The 24,169-nt window shown below is 38.2% G+C and overlaps 1 protein-coding gene across 10 annotated transcripts in view; it reads left to right on the forward strand.

The window, feature by feature from the left end:
- Nucleotides 1-24,169, forward strand: part of Dnc (phosphodiesterase dunce) — a 189,141-nt gene that overhangs the window by 90,033 nt on the left and 74,939 nt on the right. For 3 of the 10 annotated variants that reach the window (XM_076780988.1, XM_076780990.1, XM_076780993.1), the window contains exons 1-2: nucleotides 1,051-1,426; nucleotides 18,134-19,365. The exons of 5 other annotated variants lie outside the window; for them this stretch is intronic. In XM_076780988.1, coding sequence (XP_076637103.1) covers nucleotides 18,347-19,365 — 1,019 coding nt within the window. In that variant the 5' untranslated portion in view covers nucleotides 1,051-1,426; nucleotides 18,134-18,346. Of the gene's footprint in view, nucleotides 1-1,050; nucleotides 1,427-18,133; nucleotides 19,366-24,169 lie in introns of those variants that run through there. 2 more of the 10 variants (XM_076780992.1, XM_076780989.1) reach the window with 2 other exon arrangements.

Raw genomic sequence — 24,169 nt, forward strand, 5'->3', positions numbered from 1 at the left:
CGCACGCAGCTACGTAAATAATCTAAGAGCGTTTTTCGTGGCCGAAACTTTCGGTGAAACTGTTTTGGAGAGGATAATACCGGCGTGTACCGTGTATCTCTGACATGTAAAATTCATTTCTCCCCAAAGGCTAATTTCCACTTCGCTACTGCATCGTAGCCCCCCAGATACGCAATTATTTTCCAGCCAAAAATACTTTAATCGCCATTTTTCAGTCGTCTTGCCACGCTAATCGTGACATCGTTATCTTAATCGTGTTTTTTTATTTTACTGTGGTTTTCAATTGTATGACTAAATTAATTAATTGTATGACTAGGGTTGTCAGTTTCCAAATAGTAGGATCGTATTTCAATTTCACAAAGAAATAGACACAGTTTCATTGTGATTCACAAATCATTGCTTGTGAAAATTCTCCATTTCTGGTGCATTTCTTGCAATTAAATTGCATTAGAAATGTATGACTAGGGTTGTAATTTGTGATTGGGGTTGTCAGTTTCCAAATAGTAGGATCGTATTTCAATTTCACAAAGAAATACACATAATTGCATTGTGAACCACAAAACATTGCTCGTGAAAATTCTCCATTTCTGGTGCATTTCTTGCAATTGAATTACATTAGAAATGATTAATTGTATGACTAGGGTTGTCAGTTTCCATATAGTAGGATCGTATTTCAATTTCACAAAGAAATAGACACAGTTACATTGTGGATCACAAATCATTGGTTGTGAAAATTCTTCATTTCTGGTGCATTTCTTGCAATTAAATTGCATTAGAAATGTATGACTAGGGTTGTCAGTTTCCAAATAGTAGGATCGTATTTACAAAAAAATACACATAATTGCATTGCGAAGAGAATCACTGGCATCAGCTTGTAAATACTGCAACCGGGGGGGTTCCGAAATCAACCACGAATGTACACTCGGCCCCTCACCCCTTCGAAGAATTCGCCCTCTCGAGGTAGATTCCCGAGGTTGCCCATCCCCGATCGCGCAGCGACTGTCCGCATTCTCTGTCACCGGCACGACTCTAGGTACGAGGCCAAAGCCGCGTCGAGCAGCCAGAAGCGGAACAGAGAGAGCAGAGAGAGAAAGAGAGAGAGGGAGCGTCGGTGGGTGAGCACGACGCTGGTCTGGGTTCGCAGGAGGGCAGGTCGACGCTGCTAGTCTCTCAGTCGAACACCACGCGCGACCTCGAGCGGATCACGACACCGCTCGACCCGCGATTTCCTGCGTTCGTGGATCGTGGATCGCGAATCGTGGATCGTTCCCAGCACGTTCGTGGTTCGTGTTTCGCGCGGGGGACGATGAGAGACCGCAAATGCGATGCGAGGCGTGGGTGCGTACCGCGGAGCAAGTCCTCGCGGCTTCGTCCGTTTTGGTGATCCGTGGGAGGTCAGGAGACGGGACTAGGAGATAGTCGAGAGGTGAGGAGGGCTCAGAGAAATGGAGAAGAGTCCTTCGAACTGGGTCACTTGCATCGAAAGAGTCCAACTGCCCTTTGGGGATGAGAGATCGACGAGGATGTGATGGATGCTATTGGGATTCAGTGACAGAGATGTTGGATTGCTTTTTTTTGTGGTTTGCAGAGTCAGGTAGAGAATCTGAGAAAAACAGATTGCATTTTTGGGGGAAAAGTATACGATTGTATTGTGAGCTTCGATGTTCTTTTGTTTTGCGAAAGATCGTTGAAGTCGAAGAGTAATTGGGATTGTCAGTTTACAAATACTAAAATTTCATTTCAATTTCACAAAGAAATACACACAGTTACGTTGTGAACCACAAAATATTCCCTCTGAAAATTCTCTCTTATTCTTGTATCGTTCACAAATTGCAATAGAAATGACTGACTCCATGTCTGCAGTTGTCAGTTTCCAAATACTAAAATCACACAGTTACATTTTTCACCCCAAATCATTCCTTCTGAAAATGCTCTATCACTGTTGCATTCTTCGCAAATAAATTGCAATAGAAACGATCCTACAAAGGACCCTTTACGTGTCCTTTTACACACAAAAGATCAACAAGAATACTTCTGATCGATGCTTTGCCTTTCACTGACGACTGTTTCTTTTCTTTCTTTTGTAATCTGTGTAAACTCAGATGTAGAAACGTAGAATTCGTTTTAGATGTTTCCTGTCTTCGGAGACCGGATGCTCCCTGGTCAATTATGGCATTAAGTGCTCGCTAGCATCTCGAACTGAACGGTTGCGTGTTTTACAGGAACACTGTGGGGAATGAAAAGACTGCTTCAGCATGCTTAGTTAATGACCGGTTCGCTGGTTTCCGTCGAGCTATATTCGATCGTATTTATTATTAACTTCGAAGAAAAGAATAAGGCGTTACTCGCGACACCCACGGTCTTTCCTATTTTTATTGCGACCGTGCATTGGAAATCTGACGGAGATAACTCGAGCGAATTCGTTGCATTCGTAACGCTGGAATCTCTGTAATACCTGACGAGTTTACTCGTTTCTCGAATTCTTTGTCGAAATATGCAGCGACTCTGGAAAGTATTCGTACAGTGACTAATTACCATTTAAATATGAAGAATAATAATGTCCTGAAATCTGTAGAACAACGACAAAAGAAATATTTGTATTGTTTATAGAAATATTCTAACACAAACCGTTTCAAACTTCGTAAATGGTAATTTCTAATAATATAGAAATCAGTTCATCGTTAATATAAAATACTAAACAATATTTTTCAAACAAACATGTTACCTATATACTCCAAAGTCTGTAGAACAACAATATAAATATTTTTTTTCTTTACTTGATATTATTGTTCTACAGACTTGGGAGAATTTTGTTTAATAAACATTATTATTGAGCATTTTAGTCGTAATTAGTCGCTGTACGAATACTTTTTGCACCCACTGTACCGTCGAGATCTCACTGTTTCGAAACGTCTGATAAGCATTCCAGATATTAATCTCGCGTTAAAATTGCTGGAGTTTCGAGATCTATAGACGCTAAAAATCCAGAGTTGAGCTCGGGCGGATTTCGAACGTTAATTACGGGTTCTTAGTTGCGAAAGTTACGGTCGTCGTTACGCGTTGAATCCACAAACGGGAAGTTTTGCGACTCGAGGAACGAGTAAATTGATAACGCGGTCGAGCCGGGAGATGAAAATATACAAAATTAAGCACCAAACATCCGCTGTCAGTGAACCCTCGAGAGTTGAAAGATCCAAGCATATTTATAGGCGTCGGTGATTACAAATAATTAAGGAACCCCGTCTCTTCGACTTTGATTTTAACGAGTCTTTCTAATACGATAGTACATATGGTTTTAGCGATATGTGTAAAAACAATTAACCCTTTGATTATATAATTACAAGTTCTTGTTATCAAGTTTTATGTAGAACAAATTTATTCTTTATATATTTAAACGATATTAAATAATATAGATTTGAAAAATTATTTGGAATTAAATTGTTAATTAAGGGGTTAAAGTTACGAACCATGCCTATATAGCATTAATATTGTAGGGACTTTGATTTTTTCGATGCAAGTGCTCGTGGAAAGGGCTCTTCCACGATCATGGATGTATATTTTACGAACAATTTCCTTTCTTTTGGAGTACCTATGGTCACCATATCGCCTTTCTCGTGGGAAGGTTAAGAGCTCTCCGAAAAGCTCGTATAACATGATAACGCCGACCGCTCGATTGTCATAAACGTTGACAGAGAATCGATTCTGCGAAGAGGCACATCGTTCTTCTTCCAGGTTACGTGTTAAACGATTACGACGAATGAATTATCGATTCTTGTAGGTTTTTCGATTCCACGACTCGGCAGAAACGCATTAGGCAACGTGGCATGAAATGTGTTGGATCGTTTGAAAAAATAAAATGTAAACAGTCATGTCGGGTGGTGTATTTGATCTACCATTACGAATGGATCATTTTGACAGTTTTATTTAGTAGAAAATTTATTAACGATTACGCAAGTACTGACGTCTGTAAACTGTCGAAAAGAGCTGTGGGAAAATTCAATGTTTACTATTTCATATAAAATTATTTCAAATTTCCTGCTTTCAACTCAATAATGAAAACAGTAAAATTGCAACTGATATAAGAAACATCAAATCAGAGTTCGAATTAGAAATATTTCCCACGAATATGTTCAGTTTTCAAATTTATTTGCCTTATTTTCAATTTACAATTTTCTATATTCAAAACCCAAGTTTTAGTAGTATTTTCTTATGATTTAAACGTTTATTTCATTTAACTATGAAATTAAATTTCATTTAAGCGTGAAATGAATACTTAACTCTTTAATTATTTAATACTATAATTAAATGGTCGAACGAAGTACTTTGAAAGTGTTTAAGTATTAAATGAAACTTCAATGTTAACTATTTCATATAAAATTAAAGTTCCTGTTTCAACAAAATAATGAAAGCAGTGAAATTGCAGCTGAAATAAGAAACATCAAATCAGAGTTTAACTGCTCCATCATTCGAGGCGCAAGTGTTGCGAAACGTTCTCGATTTTAAAAGCTTCCTCCGTAAGAAAACACATCGTAAAACATCCCCAGCTCGCTCGTCGTCGTATTAAACGAAGCGTCGGGACGCTGTTTTATTATTATTCCACTCCGCCAGTGAAACTTGTCCTTTTCCACGTGTTATTACAAAGAAACGCGATACTGGGTTACGGTACGCGGAACACTTGGGTTTTTTCGAGACGCCAATTGTTCAAACAACGTGTACGGAACAGAGATACAAAGAAACGGATTCTCCGGTTAACGTTAGCGACTCCAAAGGTCTTTAGTTTCTTCGGTAACATCCTACTCAGGCTCAGAAAGCCACGGCTGAATCCGTCAAAGCTCGTGACTTAACTAAAGTCGGGCTGAATACTGAAATTTATCCCTTTGATGTTTTCAATTTAATCAGAGAGCGTGAAATTCTGCGAGGTTGGTTCTGCATTTATGTGTATGTGGGTGGGCACGTTATCGCGAACTCGAGCATTCAACATCCAGAGAATCTCAACTTCCGTACAGGGCTGTTAAACAATCTATACTAATTGTGTCGACAAGAAAGGATTTTATTCTTATCGAGTGTTATAGTAGCGAGGTATTAATGAAACGAATCTGTTGTTTAATTTCATCGTACGTCCAGTTAATTAATTTGTTATTTAACTATTCATTTGATGCAGAAATTTAAACAAAATTATATAGTGTACATTTTGACAATTATTTGGAATTTAATCATACGAGTCCAATAACTTGTTATTGAACTATTTCTTTAATGAAATAAATTTAAACAAAGTTAAATAGTGTACATTTGAGTAATTATTTGGAATTAAATCGAACGTGGAGGGATTAATTAATTTTCTAAATTGAAAATAATAATTAAACTATTTAAACTCTCATGAAGGAATATAACAAAATTAATTTTAGTTTTGAACTTCCAGAGAATCTTAATTTCCATCCACAATACGTACTATTAAACAATCTACACTAATTGTGTCGATAAATAAGGATTCGACTCTTATCAAAAGTCTTATACATTAAAATCGACGTGTAAAATTATTTTTAATTTAATTAGGTTCCATCCTTTTATCTATTTTCTAAAAACATGTGAATTTGCACGAACATCCATAGTTATTAATATAGAAGATAAAGAGTGTGTTTAATTAACTTTTTCTTTGAATTGAATTCTTTTTCTGATTTATATGAACGAAGCTCAGGAGGATTTTCTACCTTTTGATGGCCTCAGCCTTAATCCTGGAAACCAGTATGCGCCATATTGAATCTGATTCGCCTCTGACGCGCGCCTTTTGACGCGATTTTCTGTTTCCCATTTGCCAACTGGCGACCGAGAATTGTTTCGAAAATATCGAACGAATGCCAAGCCGCTGTCAAGGATTTTCGCTGTGTCATCGATCGAAATAATTATCCTAACGACCCTGAACGAATTGTCGATGCAATTTTAGAAGCTAGCGGATTCGGGGAGTTGGAAAACTCGTCCAACATTTCCAAAGCAAAGTCGTCGTGCTGCTCGCGACGTTCGAACAATTTTAAATTGAACTCATTTATTTTGATAAAATTCAATTCTAGGAAATTAGAAATTTAATTTCCATGCTGTTGTCCACAGTTTATGGGATTTTTTTCGTAGGATGAATACTCTTAAAGGGGTTCTTTTATTGTTTCGAAATTGAGTATCTTTATTTCAATCGAGTCATCTCTTATTTATTTTAATAAAATTTAATTCTACAAAATTATATTTGGTTGCAGGGATCAATTATAAGCATTTTTGGTGAACAGACATATCCCTGAAATCCTACCCACTTTCAAGAAAAAAATTCGGGTAGGTGTTGAAATTTTTTGGCAAAATTAAAAAATTTCAAATCGTTCTGGAAAAATTATATTTAGTTAAAGGGGTCAATTACAATCGTTTTTGGTCAATAGACATACCGTCGAAATCCTACTCAGTTTCGAGAAAAAAATTCCTTACCGAAAATATAATTTCTGCCTAATGTCTGCCCGAATTTTCGTGTGAATCTTTAAAAGATCATAACTTCTGAACGGATTGGACGATTTTAATGTTTAAAAAAGCAAACAATGCGTATTTTAATCAAGAATATATAAAAATTGCAAAAATATTCGAAAAGTTGACCCTTCACCCCGAAAAATGAGAAAAACCCCATAAAAGTGGTCCAATTTTCAAACAGCCATAATTCCTACAATAGTGAATATATTTCAATGAAACTTTTTTCCGAAGTAGAGCTCATGGATACCTACAAAAAAGTATTAGACAACTTTTCTGTAGGGCATCAAACAAAATTACTAAAAATGAAAAACGAATTTTTAAGAAAAATCGACAGGGGGTAAGTGCCTAAATTTTTCGACGAAAAAAAAAGATTTCAAATCGTTCTAAAAAAAATACTTTTGGCTGCAGGGGTACATTACAATCATATTTGGTCAATAGACATACCCCCGAAATCCTAACCACTTTCGAGAAAAAAATTCGAGAATGTGTGAAATTTTTCGACGAAAAAAAAAAATTTCAAATCGTTCTAAAAAAAATATTTTTAGCTGCAGGGGTACATTACAATCATATTTGGTCAATAGACATACCCCCGAAATCCTAACCACTTTCGAGAAAAAAATTCGAGAATGTGTGAAATTTTTCGACGAAAAAAAAAATTTTGAAATCGTTCTAAAAAAAATATTTTTAGCTGCAGGGGTACATTACAATCATATTTGGTCATTAGACATACCCCCGAAATCCTACCCACTTTCGAGAAAAAAATTCAAATAAGTGCCTAAATGCCTAAAACCGAGTATTTTCATTTTCTATCTGTCAGAGTAACTCACACGTTAAATTTTTATGCATTCTTTAATATTTTTACACTAAGTAGAATTATATAAAAATTGAGAAAAAAAAATGGAGTAAAGCTGAGAAGATATCAAAGTCGAAATTTAATTAATTCATAAATTATCGGTCGTTTCTTTGAAGATATTTATTTTAGCTACGAAATAAGGTACTTTTGTTAATATTTAAGTCGTACGTTTTGCATCTGACAACCGTGTTATAGAGGGGTTAGGTGTATTTAAGTACGCGAGCGCCCGGAAGCACATTTAGCCCCGAAGGGCCGCAAAGAGACATCCAACGAGCATCTTCTGCTTGAAAAGGCAAGCGTACGCGTACTTCTTGATAGAGATTTGCATGAAAATATAATTAATCCTGCTTTCGAGATAAGCTTGTCGCGTCTCTGCTCGTCCCTTCGTAAATATTCGCGAATCCGCTGAATATTTCATAAACAGCATTTAAGAAACATACAAGTTACTTTAGGAGTAGCTTCGAAAGTTTATTAAAAATATTGCAGTTTACCTTAGGGAAGAATAAATAGCTTCATATAGAGTAAAATAAGATTTGAAATCATTATAAGAACTACAGGAATTCGTTTTGTGCATTTATGGGGAATTTTAATTTTTGAAAAACTAGAGAATGCAAATTAAATTGCTTACAAAATTGCAGAATGCAAGTTAAATTGAATTTCTCAAAAAAGTACAAAATGCAAATTAAAATTAAATTGTGTGGGTAATTATTCTACGTCGATTGAAATTAACACGGAAAAAATTGGACTCTTTTACCTTGAAATCGCCATTTAATCGAACTGTGCATCGCCTAGAAATAAATATTGATGAAATCCACGTTCTCGCGTGTACGAAACAGGTTTTTCCAAATGAAATTAGCATGTCAACGGGAACATTAAAGCCATACTTCCCATCCTAATCGTATGCAAACGTGGCCATACAGCGAATTGCGAAATCGACGAGTAAATAGAATATTCTAAATCGCTTTCTTCGCGAGTCTCGAACGGTTTCGTTTTAAGAGTTTCAACACGGATATGCAAAGACAAGATGGAGCAACGAACAGGTCTGGTTCCCTTGGCCTACAATATTTTTGGTCAAACAATCGTGTAACCGAAGAGCAACAGGAACGTTGAAACGAGGTCGGACTAAATAAATATTCCAACTCTTCTCGCGATATCTCTGTCTTTCCTCCGGAAATCGTGCAAGCATTTCCTCAAACTGAACATTCCTTTTTATCTAATAAAAAATATCTGATGTTGAGTCGTTTGAATATTTAATAAATGGAACGATAATGCAATTTTATTTACAGTGTGTCGAGACTTTTCTGTTTAATTTAAATTAAAAATGTTTATACTAACTGTTAAAGATTCTGTGTTTTGTTCATTGCTCGATGTTAGGGTTTTTCTTTGAGGAACACAATCGCGTTTTGCAACATTGAAAATTCGTTCTCAGCCTGTAAATTGACTTTGAGCAACAAACTTGATGAACAAACCCAATATTTAAAAAATACTCGTAACGTATTCTAATTTAAATTTTAATTGATAATTATCACGCTTGAGTAATAAAATTAACATATTTCGAGTATGTTTTTGCATACTCCTGTATATTCAGTCATATTATCAGTGCACATTTGACATACGCCACTTACATATTTTGGCATATTTTATGGGCATACGCCAATGCAATCGGAGTAACGGCGAAAATATCGACGCATTTAAATTATTAACTTTATCAAAATGGTATTAATTCGACGATTCCAAAGTGCACTTGGCGTACATCGTTTCTGTTGATTTAAATAATGGATGTCCTGTAAATCGCTGAAAAACGGACGTATTTGCGTGGAAGCAGATTTCGAGAAAAATGCAGTTTCGCGTTAACGGAACAGATGCATTCGAATGCAATCCAATCAGTCCTTGCATCCGTGCGATTTACGCATCGTGGATTGTTTCTTTCGAACAGTAGGATTTACGGATTACGCGATTTTCAATTGTAATCGCCGCCATTTTAAAACGGCTTGAATTTTACGGAAAGATGCACAAAAAGGGCAACTTTTTGACGACAAATGTTCGTTAATATACAACTCGTTCGGTCAACCCTGGGAAAAATTGTAATGAGTGATTCTGGAGGTCAAAATAGAACGAAAATGAAGAATACTAATTTGTTGATGGAGGCTTCGTTAAAAAGTTATTGACGTTTACAGTTTTGCCCTTAATGAATTTTTTTCTCGAAAACGTGTAGGATTTCGGGGGTATGTCTATTCACCAAAAATGATTGTAATTGACCCCTGCAAATGAAAATAATTTTTTTAGAACGATTTGAAAATTTTCTTTTTCGTCGAAAAATTGAGGCACCTACCCCCTGTCGATTTTTCTTAGAAACTCGTTTTTCATTTTTAATCATTTTGTTTGACGCCCTACAGAAAAGTTGTCTAATACTTTTTTGTAGGTACCCATGAGCTCTACTTCAGAAAAAAGTTTCATTGAAATATAATCACTATTGTAGGAATTATGGCTGTTTGAAAATTGGACCACTTTTATGGGGTTTTTCGGGGTCAAGAATCAACTTTTCGAATATTTTTGCAATTTGTACATATTCTCCACCAAATTACGCGTAGTTTGCTTTTTTAAACATTAAAATCGTCCAATCCGTTCAGAAGTTATGACGTTTTAAAGATTCGCATGAAAATTCGGTTAGACATTTCTGGCCAGAAATTAGATTTTCGGTAAGGAATTTTTTTCTCGAAACTGAGTAGGATTTCGGGGGTATGTCTGTTGACCAAAAATGCTTGCAATTGACCCCTGCAACTAAAAATAATTTTTTTAAAACGATTTGAAATTTTTTAATTTTTCGAACTATTTCACATCTACTCGAATTTTTTTCTCGAAAGTGGATAGAATTTCGGGGGTATGTCTATTCACCAAAAATGTTTCTAATTGACCCCAGAGACCGAAAATAATTTTTTCAGAACAGTTTGAAATTTTTTAATTTCACCGAAAAATTTGCCAACTTATTTTTGTCACTCAGAAATTAACCAACATTTTCCTTCGGTACATTTCAACACAAATGTAAATGTTAATTTGAATTATACGGTAAATAATCTACGTACCATGAAGGTGTAATGTAGAAAACTCAAGTGCATAATAGTTACACTATTAAGTTTAATTTATACTTGTTTTCTTTTGCCTGTCCATTAAATTTAAAGAAAATTTTCAAGCGAACTTTCCTAAGTTTATCCTCTTCGGCACTGGCGTCGGGAATAAAATTCTATTTACTTTGGACGACTCTCGCGAACGAGTGCTGCATATGATACGACTCTTGACGAAGTCTAGTTCTGATATGTAAAGCACATGCTCGAGAAACTTAGGCGAGTAGATAGGCTGTTTTGCATAATTTAAACGTCAGCTTTCCCAGTTTCTGTCGCTTAACTTTCCTACGTCGTCCTTGTTTTCCTTCTTCTTCTTTTCAATCTCCAATTTTCTTCTCGTTTCCATCGTGTAAACGTCATTGCCATCGCGACGTTGAACAATATTTAATTCCAGCTGCGTTAAAATATTAACAAAATAATATTACTGGGACTCTTTCGAATTATTTTACATTTACTAGTAAATTCGAAATATCGTTGCACGAAAAATGTTAAAACTCGTATTTTGAAATCAGTCTTGGCACGCTGGAAATAAATATAAAACAAAAATTCCATCGCGATAGCGTTTAATTAATCCAAATCCCCCTGTTAGGAGGATAATAGCGTAATATCAATAAATTTACTGGCTCTATGCGCTGCGAATTCGACGCTTCTTTCGGTTAACCACGAAGAAGACATAATTCGTTTCGCGAACGATCTCAGCTTTAATTAAATGCCCGCGTAGGCACCCAGATAATGCAAACTGAATTCCATTACAAAGCGTCATTCTCGGTAATTTGAAACGTCCGTTTCTCATATTTTTATTATTTATATTCGAAAAAATTCTCCCAGCGTCGGTTCCTGAAATTAAAATTACATCCAAATGCTTTTTGCTTTTTTATATTCGATTCGACGATTGGTCGCTCGTATTTTCCCCGTGTTTTCTCCATTTGGCGCAAAGTGCAACCGATAACGGGAATGAAAATCGGAAAATCTCTATTTCGACGATGAAATATGAATAATAACGCGGCTCTGATAGTATGTGATGACCGATTAAATTGTCCCCGATGCGAAACCGTCGATTACAACGGGTAAAAATGAGCTAGAACCAGGTTGAAACGCCTGGAAATCGAGGTTGAACGACGTACGTTCACACGCACGCTTTCGCGATCAATAAATCAGGGGAAACGTTTCGACGTTTTTACTGTGCACGTATTAACTTATAAATAAAGCCTCATTTGTCCAACGAACGACGTTCCTACACATGCAAATGCGAAACACGAATTTATTCAACTTTAATGACTCACAAAGCAGCTTCAGAATCTCGTTTGGAGAATTATTGAGAAAATAATTGTTAAATACAGCTTGAGAAATAGATTTTTTTTTATTATAATATTATGTATCCTGTATAATTTTTATTTAGTAAGAATGAAAGTTCATAGAGTCACGTAAATATTTCGAAAGAAAGAACAATTGGTACCTTCATCTTTCATGTAAATATTTCTCGACGACAAAAATCGTCTCGTAAAAAATTTTTTCACCCCAAACATGATCGAATTCAACGTTAAATACAATTGATAAAACCATTAATTAATTAAAAATGATTAATGTGACCCACGATTACCTTCTCCCGCTTCCTCGAAATGGTAAACAGTAGCGAAATAAACGGACACGTCACACGTTCGACTTCCTCCAGCTACAAAGGGGTATGAATTTCAAATTAAAGCCCCGAGGCCGCATCATTCGCGAGTCCTTGGAGCTTTCTGGCCTCGTTCCCCGCCCTCCCCGAGAACTGACACTGCGCCAAACACGTTCACGATCCTGGATGTCGCTCCACTCGACGTCGTTTCCGGTCCCCGAGCGACTTCCGTGTCAACGATGGCCCCTCTGCTCGAGCTTTTGCCTAATCTCGATACGCTACTCTTCCAATCGAATCTAGACACTTCAATTTCACGTAGGAATTGCATCCGCTACATTTCGGTTTTTAAACAAATTTTTGTTTAACAACTGTCGGAGTAATTGATCGAAAGTCTCTTGATAAACTATGCAATCGATCATATTAAAATGCCATTTGTAACTTTAAATTGACATGCAACACGTTTGTTCGGTAATTTGCTTGATAGTTCTACTGTTAATAAAACTTTGGAAAATGTATCGAAAGCACCAGAAGCTTGAATAGTATTTTTACCAAACTCCTAGGAAATTTTCTACATAAATACGAGTCTCCGGAGGACGTCGCGTTGGAATAAAACCCGAAACGATTTATTTTTTCCCTTTCGTTCGTTCCGATTTCACGGTCCTGGGCGCGAAAGGTGTCGAGAGTGTGAGAAAACGATATAAAAAGGACGCCAATGGCGAACGCCATGTATTGTTCCCTTGAAATTCGATAGTAAGATAAATCTAGGTAATTTCCCCCTCGGTGACAAAGAGCAGGAGGGCTACGGGTCCTCGATATTCGTAATAAATACCATTGTTCTCGAATATCGCTCCCACAGAATGACTAGGTCCTTCAAAAGCTGAACACGTGATTTTAGTCGAACGATTAAACGCGAAACCGTTCAAGCGCGATCGTTTGCTGGAGAATTTCGGGAACTTTACCAATGAAAATCTCGTGAAAACACCAGTTTTTCTCCATTTTTATATTTTTGATAAAATTTTTAGTCAAAAGATGCATACTTGGTACTTTAACTTCATACAGAAAGTTAAGAAGATAAAACCCCCTTGAAAACGAATTTTGTTTCAAGTCGATGCCGTGGTTAGTTCCAGAGAAAACAATTATTTACGAAAAAAAGAGCTCTATAGAAATCCTGTATACAAATTTAAATTTATTTTCAATTAAATAGACAATTTATAGTTCAGTTTTATCGCACACTAGACGTACAATCAATAAGAATTGCTGAAACTTGTTTGGGTATGTAGTGTCAAAGTAAATGTCGAAATAAACATAGAAGATGGCATAAATTATAGTAGGTGGTATATTCATTGGATAGGGGATGAAATGCCCTTTAAAATGAGCGTTTGTGAGAGTCGATAGCTTAATTAGTTCCGGAGATATGACGATTTTAGTTTCAAGTCGATCGGATGAGACCGAAGCGCTTTGTTTACGTCCGCGAGATGAATGAACTTTCTTACTACGGCCTCGCCAAGGTCGTTGACCGCACGTGACTCGTAGTAACTAGGTCACTCGGCCACTCGGTCACGAGTCACGTACGAGACAAAGAGGTCCGGCGCGACGCGTCAGACGAAGACAGAGACAGTCGAATTAAGAAAAACACCACTTTACATAAATTACGATATCTCGAAAACGAAAAGTCGGATCGACAAAAACCAAAAACCAATTTCAAAGAGGAAGGTTCACCGCTGCTAACGGTGGTTTAATTTTTAATAAAGCGCCAGTAATTTCGAAACTGCACGCGTCTAAAGTTTTGGTATTTTTAATACGCGTTAATGGGCTATCGTACGTAAACGGTCACTTGACATGGTAGATTCAGTGTTAATAAGCTTGGAGATTGGTATATCTAATTTGTTATAAACAGACTGCAGATGTTTATGCATCTATGAGAAATTTTAATTTTCAAAAAACTAATATTTTTCAACGTGTTTAGTATTTAATTTAAATACCTGTGTCGTTCAATTTATCAATATAAAATTCCCCATTTAGCCTGTTATTAAATTAAACCTCGTCCAATTAAAATTGTTTGCCATTGATTAGATTGTATACACAATGTCGAGCGTTCTGTTAAAGTTTGCCAACCGTCGGAACGCTGTAAATTATTGAACGTCGATGATTAAGCCGTGCGTGCGAACAAATTTCCGAAGGTTTGATCGATGTATGCAGCTGACTGCAGTCACGTAGAGTTGCATATTATCTCGACGATTCCAGTTCACGAAACGAGGCATTCGGTTGACCTAGAACTTTGGCAATCTGGGTAAACCAGCTGGCGTTTCTGGCCTGGCCTACGGAGACCCTAAATCATCCGGAAACGGTGCTGGAGCGGAGGCTTCCGGTAGAAACGGCGTTGCCTCGACAATGAAACTCATACGCGATAACGAAACTTTCAATTTTATTCTTCACGGAATTCGAACATCGTTTCGTTGTGAATGTTTTTATAACCCTTTGCACTCGTGTGTCGTGAATGGAATTGATTGAAATTTATTTCTGAAGTAGAGCTCATGGATACCTACCAAAAAGTATTAGACAACATTTCCATACGACGGCAAACAAATTTATTAAAAATAACAAACGAATTGTGACGTTTAGAAATTCCAAAAATGTTGGAAAAATCGATTCTTAACTTCATAAATGGTGGAAACCTCTATAAAAATGGTGTGATTCAAAATGGAGGAGAAGTTGGACGGCAATTTTCGTAAAAGCTTACCCTTCTTAACGGAGAATCGATACGTAAATGGCGAGTGCATCTATATTCGAATGCAATCGAGCGTAGAATCTCAAGATTCGATCACGTTTTCACGTTATCCAATACGGGGAACGCCAATGCTGTGCAACATGATTTAAAAGTTAATAGTAGCTCAAGGCAAATTGTAAAAGTTAGTTTACATCTTTGGTAATTCTATTTTATTTTAATATCTCTGATAATTATTAGAATACAATTTCATTCATTCCATTATGAAAATTAAATTAAATTTTTCAAAATAACTACAGAAACACCCCTCTGCAAAGCTCCCATTTCGTTAATTCTGTCAACAAAAGCATAAATTTCCATGCAAATGCAGTCTAATAATCACTACTATGTTTGCTTAAACGATGAGAGTATAAATACTATTACCAAAATGTAATTAATATTTATATTAATAGATTCATGATCTTCACCGTTCTAAATTAAATTAATTATTATTATGTGATGCAAGTGAAAACGAAAGAGTAAGCAGACGTTCGCGTTGCGTGGCGATAATTAATCGACCGATGAAAGGGGATTGAAAAGCATAAGCCAAGTTGCGTTATGAATTTCGTTTATCTCATTTATAGTTGGCGGTTCGAGAGTCCTCGATGTTATTTTAAATGCATCGGTGAAGCTAGCGAGCAGGCAGTTTCGTATTATTCGAGGGAGAACGTGTCCCGAGGCGTTTGTTTCAAATTTTCGTTCTATTCGCTCGCTAGGGCAGCTAATTATCGCGACCTCTGACCCGATCGATGGGTCGCGGGGGCGTCAGACGCGCGGGAGAAATCAAATTCGCTTGGTAGGTTTGCCCTTTATCGCAGAGAAAATCCAGGAACGAATACGAGTTAACGAACCCATTTGGTTTTTCGAGAGAAAATTTTCAAACGCGAAATTATCTTTCAACGAGCACGCTTTGGAAAAGATGTCGGTGAAAACCAAACGGGAATGAGCGAACGCTTGAAATAGCGTGTAAACGTGCAAGACAGAATTAGAATGTAGGTTTTTGATTTTTAGAATTTGTTTTTGTCGTTAATTCTGAAGGCAAAAATAATTGTAGCGTTCAGTAATGAATTATGTTTAAATATATATTAGAAAATTAAAATATGATTGATAAATGAATTATCGAATTATCTATCATATTTCTAATTTTTCTGATATATATTGAATATAATTCAGTAATTCTTTTATCTATCGTATTTTAAATTTGTTTTATTTATTTCATTCGTTGCTTCTGACGTTTTGAATTATTTCTCTCCATTGTCATACCCGTTTCATCGTGTCTGTCACTTGGTACAGCCATGTATTTGTGTCTCCAGTTATTATATCACACAGAACTTCGTGCTGTCAACAGTCTCTGCTAAAAGGAGCATCCTGTCTCGACATGAGAGGGCAGCGAACAAAAAAAAAAGAAGAAAAACAGATTTAGAAATGCATTCCAGGGGGTGGTCTCCCAACGAGACCGAATATCTAAGAATATTTCAGTTTCACGTCGTAACATATTACATTTTTCCATCTCTATTGGCTTGTATTTATTAACAAAATGTTAAGCTCTGAATTCAAACCCATAGATCCAATTACAAACTAAAGATCACTATTTTCTATTCAAATTTGTCAAACCATCTTAATAATAATAATAATAAAATAGAAGTTTCTCAATCAAAATCTAGATCAAAATCTCACTTACTGTAAACTGAACTATTCTACTTTACTGTCGTCTAAGTACTAAGTCTTAATACCGAATTATACAGGGTGTTCTGCCAACCTTGGGAAACATTTAAACGAGAAATTCTAGAGGCCAAAATAAGACGAAAAACAAGAATAACAATTCGTTGATTGAGGCTTCGTTAAAAAGTTTGATGATTGGAAATTGTTTTAAAATTCAATAGACCAATGTAGATTTATTTTCTTTGAAAATATAATGTCTGACCAGGAATATTCTACTTCGAAAAAAGAAAATTTCTTGTATATAGAACACTCTATGTACAAGGTGGTCTATACGACTATAAAATTATTACAACAAATATGACAGAAGGCATACGAACAGATAAAACTGTTTGAATAGATTTTCTACGTCACTAAACAGAATTACTAAATCAAACATAACAAATTAACCGATAATTCCAGTGGACTTAATCCGATATATGGAGTACATAGAACTGTTAGAATAATCCGTACGAACGGATAGAAGAGACAGAACTGGATAAATAAATGTTAGTTGGATGTACGTACCAATTAAACCGAATAACGAAGTGAATTTTTACGAACATGGAAAAAAGGTTGCAACGTAAACTCGTCTACTCCGTGAAATGTAATTTTACTTTGTTACTACGATAAATGTGGCACAGAAACGTGGAATGAACGCTATCAATAAGTTAGTTGTTACTGGAAACTGGCCTGAAACTAAAATTCAACCGTTCAATGAGATGTAATTTAAAATTCAATCGGCCATATTTGGAAACTCTGACGCGAAGTTTGGAGTGAAATTGCTTGGTTCGAAATTCACCGAAAATCCTCATCAGCCTCGTCGCTCGATATTACCAGAGAACTCGATTAATCGCCATTTTGTAGAGACATTTATAATTAAATGAGAAACAAATCATTCGGTTGCAACGTGTCGTAATAAAAATGCAAAACGACCCGGGCGGAGGGGAATTAATTAATCATGACGACTCGTATCGATAATTAATTCAGCTCGTTGCATTCTGACCCAATTTACAGACGTGTACGATCTCCATGAAGAAATCGTCTCTCTGAGAAATTTCATACAGGTTTATGAGTTCGTTGATATTCTGAAATGTTAGGTCTTTTTAGTCGTTTTTTCCTTGTTCACTGTCTGTGACTCGCGTGCGGGTCACATAACAACGGTGGTTCCAGTTCCATTAGAGTAAAAAAAAGAAATTGCAGTCTGTATGGGTAGCTCGAACAGGAAAACCGATCCTATTCGCATCAATCGTCGATTCAATCGTCGTTAGTATAGATTCACCGGATATTCTCGCGAACGGTTTAATACGATTGCGGCAATTCCACTGCGACGACAATCTAATATCCCTCTGGAACAATCAAGCTGGCTGAACCGTTTCACGACACTGTAGAGAACATATTCTGCCCCGAAAACTGAAAGAAACTAAACGCTGGGTGGGCCAATTAGTCTATTCAATAATCAAACTGGTTTGGCAACTAAGTAATTAAGGATTTATTTAATAAAATAAATGGTGATCGCAGGTACTCGAAAAGTTAAAGTTTCTAATCGAAGAACGTTGTGAAAAAGTGGTTGACTCTTTCAGCAAACCGGATAGCGTAACAGATTCGAGAAGACGGGGAATCCTGCAGGAATCGGGAATCTATTATCCTTGGACAGTAATTGCAAAAATCGCAGCGTCGGAAGTAACTCGAGAGGACGTGTGATTGAAATGCGAATTTTCTGAGAGACCTTCGACCTACCGACGGCCGATAAGGAAGGACAAAAGAATCTCGAAGGGTAAAAAAAACTCGTCGAAATGGACGACGACGATACCGACGAGAAACGAGAGTCGTTGACCTTGGTGAACACACTGTCTCGCAAGGAGACCAAGACGAAAACCCTGGTGACCTCTCGATTCACTTCTAGAACCTCCACGTTAATGTCTCGACGGCCCAACTCGACAGAGGACTCTGACACTGTGGAGGGCGCTTCTGAGAACGAAGCAGAGAACATTCCCAAGGACGACGAGACGCCAGAGCCTCTGGTCACCGACGAAAAAGGCAACAGGATCTCGGGTGGTGATCGACACTCGCTGGACGTTCCTGAAGAGGCAGAGTCCCTGCTGCTGAGACGCCAGATGATGAACACCAGCCTCAAAGTGGGGGAGTCCAGGATATCCGGGCACTCTGGGGGTCGTATTGGGCTGTTGAATAAAACTGCTCGGTCGTCGTCTAGCGAGGAAGAGTACCAGCCAGAGGTGAAGAGCCTGTCCACCTTGCACAAGCAGCAACACCGTCAGCAACAGCACTTCCTGACGACAGTGAGCAGTGGGCAAATCACCGCTAGGTCCATGGAGAGCCTGAGAACCTCGAAAAACTTCCTCAGCGCTGAGGATCGCTACACAGACGACTCCAAGTCCCTAGAGTCGCTGTCTCTGTCCTCAGAGTCCCACGTGACCGGGTCTAGAACCCACTACAGAAGCTTCCTGACCTCCTCCACGAAGGATGTAAGGAAGATCGTGACCGTGGAGTCCAGAAGCAGCGATAATCTTCACAGAGAGGAGAGCCTAAACGCTGAAGTCAGGCGCGGTTTGTTCGCCAATACAGGCTTGGAGAGGAAGATCCCTCAACACCTGAGCCTACCACCGCCCACCAACGTGTTCTCGTTGACCAGCCCAGGTGGCAGCGATCGAAAGATCACTATACTGAGCCCCCACTCGCCGTTACAGCCCACGGAATTTCAGTTCGCGTGCCCGACGCTCAAGCCCAGACGCAAGAAGGCTATCGTTCTGCCGAGGTTGGTGTTGCCCAGAAGCGATTCCGAGGTCTTTTTAGAGTGAGTAGTTCACACATGATAGAGTTGATGATCGAAGAGATGAGAGACGACTCGTTTGGCTAGGGAATACATACTTGGTTGCTCTACCGACTTACCCACATCTATAAAGTAAATACAGGGTGTTCCCTGGGGAAAATTTTAGAATAGTAACTTTTTAATTGAGGCCTCGTAGGCTGTAGAATCTACCACTAAAATTTTTCTCAGGGGTGGCTGAACACCCTGTATGAGACAAAACTTTAAATCAAAATATCTTGCGAAGAAAAGCCATCGAGTCGTCTCTCGATGGTAAATGTGTCCACGAAGAGTTGACTAACGGGGCAGTCGCTTGCGTGGTGATACGCGTAACCGATACGTGGGCTCACAAAACGCTAGACTAGAGTGGGGGGCCAATTAGAGCCGCGTTCCTTTCACTTGCCTACTTCTCGCTGACGGACAGTACATTCTACACTTAGTATTTGCTTTGAACATAGCGACAATTTAAATGCTCAAGTCACCTAACGAGGGACCCGATTAAATGTTTCTTGATTTTTACATTTGATCTACATTAAGTTATTTTCTTAGACAAATTTTGGTATTTATTTGAACGTCAATAGTTTGCTTGCAAACGTGTCCTCGATAGGCAACGTGTGCAGTGTCATGAAATAGAACCGGTTGTTTCGTCGATAATTCGATTAGGCAGCGTTGTTTGCGGAGCACGTTCGGTTGTGTTGGTAACTGCTCCGTGATCGACTCGAGATATCGGTTTCTGCCCCACGCTAAGTGGATTTCTGCTTTGCTCTTGTTACACTTCCCATTCGAATTCGATCTCGTACGCGAAACCATGGAGATTCGGTTTCCACGGAGCAGACGGTAATAATCCGGGGCTCGTTAATTTCCTATTTCGCGATAGAAGCACCATGGAAGTATCCAATTTGAGATAGCTTGTTAATTAAATGGTCCTCGCGTTAAATCAAATATAGACGTGCATTTTGAAAAACGTCCAGGTGTTATTTACGAAACAAATTAGCAGTGTAGCTGAATAAATTATAATAGAATCGTCGAGGATAAAGATTCGATAAGACAAATTTAACGATGATTATTTATCGAAGAGGAATAGAGTATCGAGCATCCATACACCGATTGTAGATGTAGAAAAATATGTTTTTTATGGGCACAGATATAAGTTTTTTGTAACAAAATTGACACAATAGTGAGTAACATCGCTATTAATAATTACATAATAAAGAAGACCAGAAATAGGTAATCTAATTCAAGAAAACTTAAAACTACTGTTAGATTTGAGATTAGGAAAACTACTTTACCAACGAGAATTTTCTCGTACCGTACAGCGCTGCAGTCTTATTTCATTCTCGATCGATAACGTTGGATTCGACACTGAAATGGTAAGAGCAGTGGTTCTCAAAGTCTTCTTTTAGTTCGTGGCCTCTCGATTTTATTTATCGTACATCTATCGTGTCTATTGATGAAAATAATAGTATTGTTCGCTTATAGTGTGTAATATTATATTACAAAGCACACTACAACGAGTATAAAACTCAAATTATCAACCTTTATGGAAACTTAAAATCGAATTCAAAGTTCTGAGTGCTGTGAAAGCACCATAACGAATATTTTACCCCCTAATTACGTTAAATAACTCGATCAAAATTCTTTTGATTCTTATCTGGATAGATTAATGAGCAATTGAGCCCCAAGTTTCCACTAAATTAAATTAACTAGCGTTTAAATTTGTATAATCCAGGCAGAGGAGCCAATTTCTAATGAAGCAGTCGGTGTTGAATTTTTAGTAGATCACACTGTTCCGGTGATTTTCGTTGTTATAAGACGTGGCTCGTTCTCTCTGCTCGTAACAAGTTTCAGGGACAACCTCGGACTCTTTCACAGGGAGCTAAGATGTTTCTCGAGGTTAAAAGCTTCGTTCGAGTGTCTGGGCTCACCTCTGACGAGAAACCGAAATAGGAACTGGAAAATATAGATTCAATCGAACCATTCGAGGAGATTTAACGCGGTGGAAGTAATTCGGGCTACATTATCGCTACGAGGGGATAAATTTCATCTTCCATTTCATCTCTGAATCTCTGAACTTTAGCTTCTGATTAGTCTTGATCGATTGGACCGACATTTTCACTTTTACCATTTCTCTTTTAGTGATATATTAATGATTGAATTAGCCTGTTCATAAAATGGTAAATTCAGAGACTCGTACAAACATTTTGACTATATTAAAAATAGTAGACGATATTTTGACTATTATCATTTGATATCTACTATTATATTAACGATTAAATTACTATATTCAGAAAATGGTAAATTCCGAGACTCGACACGAGGATTGTCAGCATTTTAAAAATAGTAGACGACATTTTGACTTTTGCCATTTGATTTTTCATTTTTAATTTATCAACCCGGAAGGCCACAGCTTCCATTCGAACCGGGAAGGGTCACGGCACCACCGCCACCCACCCTCCCACTTTCCATTGATTTTAAGCATCGTGGGTGTGTTACCGAGCACGTGGTTATTGAAAGCTAAAAGTAACATTTTTGCTGCACAGAATGTACTACCTAAAAGCAAAACATAACATCGAACAAATTATCTACTAATTACGTTTTGCTTTGCGCGACGTCGACGATTTTCCGACAGTTATTACGCCGATAACCGACCGATAAATATTTATTTACGCGGAAGCTCGACGTAGAAATTAATTATAGAGAAAATTTTCAATATTGCATAAATATGCTAAATGCAAGATAAACTAAACGATTTGCTAAACGACTCGTTTGCTTAATAAATAGTTATTTTCCAATTAACGTTCTGGGTTTCTGTAGAATTGTAAAAACAACAATAAATCACAGTTTAGAGTGTTATACAGGGTGGATCTGATGTAATTTTTTAATTTAATTTAATTTTATTTTCGTATAAAAAAAGAAAATGGTAATTCCACATTTTCGATGTATTTCTTTCGATGTGGAATCGTATTGCCACGGATTATTCGACACCCTGTATATCGTAGAACTAGTATTGTCGGAGGTAACAGAATTTTGTTAGCGTCACGGTTTCTCAAAGCGACTAACAAAATAGAGGCAAACAAGCAAAGTTTATGACAAAACGACTGACTTCAATGAAACTTCCCCCTCCCCCCAGTTATTGTTTTGTTCAACCCCGGAGGCGCCTAACTTCCCCGTCAGTGTTGCTAATCATATTCCACGTTCTATATTCGAGAGATTGCGAGTTTTGTGAAAAGTGTGAATATTAATCGACGAAGGGAAACGTCCTGGAAATGGAAAACTCTGTGAATAAAATTGAAAAATAGCTGGAACATCACAGTAGAGATTCTGTATCATCTCTAGAAACTAGTTTTATCAAACATTTCTTTGATGTTAAAACTCTCGTCAAGCACAACCCAAGAATTCAACGTACCAAATCCAAAACCAGAAACCGTCAACAGGAAGATTAGAAAACTACCCCATTGTCTAGAGAAAACCATAGGTCGCTGGACAAATTGCATCCATCCACTGGACGAAAACAGAACTCTAACCTCGGTTACGAGCAAAAGTTTAACGGAACCACCCTCCTATCGAGCAGTCCACCCCTGGAGAAACGCGAGAAACGCGCGAAAACACCCAGGAAAACAACGGTTCCGGGGCAAAACGAAAAACAAAAACTGAGACCAACGATGTACACAAGGGTGAATCTTTCATACATTTTCCTCCCCCAATATCTTTACACAGCATGGCTGTATAGCAACTGTGAATTAAAACGTAGAAAATTGAATGAAAAAGATAAAAAAATCTTTCCAAAAACAATCGTGATGATTCCGGGGTGGCGTTCGAAAAACTGTCGACGCTCGATAAATAAGGTCCACCCGCTGTGCACCCTCGAAAACAATTCCACTCCACGCACCGTCTTCCGTTCCTGCCCTCCTCCCCCTGGTCGTCCTCGTTGGCCACCCCTTCCAGGAGTCTCGGCGTCGTCGTTTTCGGCGCCGAAGCCTCGACGGAGAAGGCGCTCGCGTCGATAGAGCCACGAGAGGACTCCTCGTCTTCCTCCAACGTGGCTCTCCCCTCTCTATCGCCCCTCCCGCACCACGACACTACATCCCCCGAAGAAGTTTACATTTTCCGCGGCCACGTTGGTGCTCGTCACGTATCCGACGCCCTACCGTGCCGTGGCAACCTTGCAGTCCCTTCAGTCAAACTCCAGCAACGCGATCCTGGTGATTTCGAACGACTCTCGCCTCCCAGACAACGCTCTCAAGCATCGTTGCACTCAGATTGCTACGCGATGACTCGATTCCCTGACTTTCTTTCCTTCCTGTGGTGGTGCAAAGTGTCATCCACGTGCTGTGATCGCAATGTACTGTCCTGGGGGTAGTTTCTACCTTGTCGCCCCTTCAGTCGAGCTCCAGCAACGTGATCCTGGTGATTTTGAGCGATTCTCTGACTCTGTTTCGTTTGCGTGGTCTTCAGGGTGGCGCAAAGTGTCTTCCACGTGCTGTGAACACAGTAGAGCATCCTGGGGGTAGTTTCTACCTTGTCGCCCCTTCAGTCGAGCTCCAGCAACGCGATCCTGGTGATTTTGAGCGATTCTCTGACTCTGTTTCGTTTGCGTGGTCTTCAGGGTGGCGCAAAGTATCGTCCACGTGGTGTGATCACAGTGTAGTGCCCGGGGGGTAGTGTCTACCTTGTCGCCCCTCCAGTCGAACTCCAGCAACGTGATCCTGGTGATTTTGAGCGATTCCTTACGACGCTTGGGAACATCCTTGCCTTGATTCGTTGATTTTGTTTCATTTGCGTGGTCTTCAGG

This window comes from Colletes latitarsis, chromosome 13 (genome assembly GCF_051014445.1).
Source record: "Colletes latitarsis isolate SP2378_abdomen chromosome 13, iyColLati1, whole genome shotgun sequence".
In the NCBI taxonomy this organism is placed as follows: domain Eukaryota; kingdom Metazoa; phylum Arthropoda; class Insecta; order Hymenoptera; family Colletidae; genus Colletes; species Colletes latitarsis.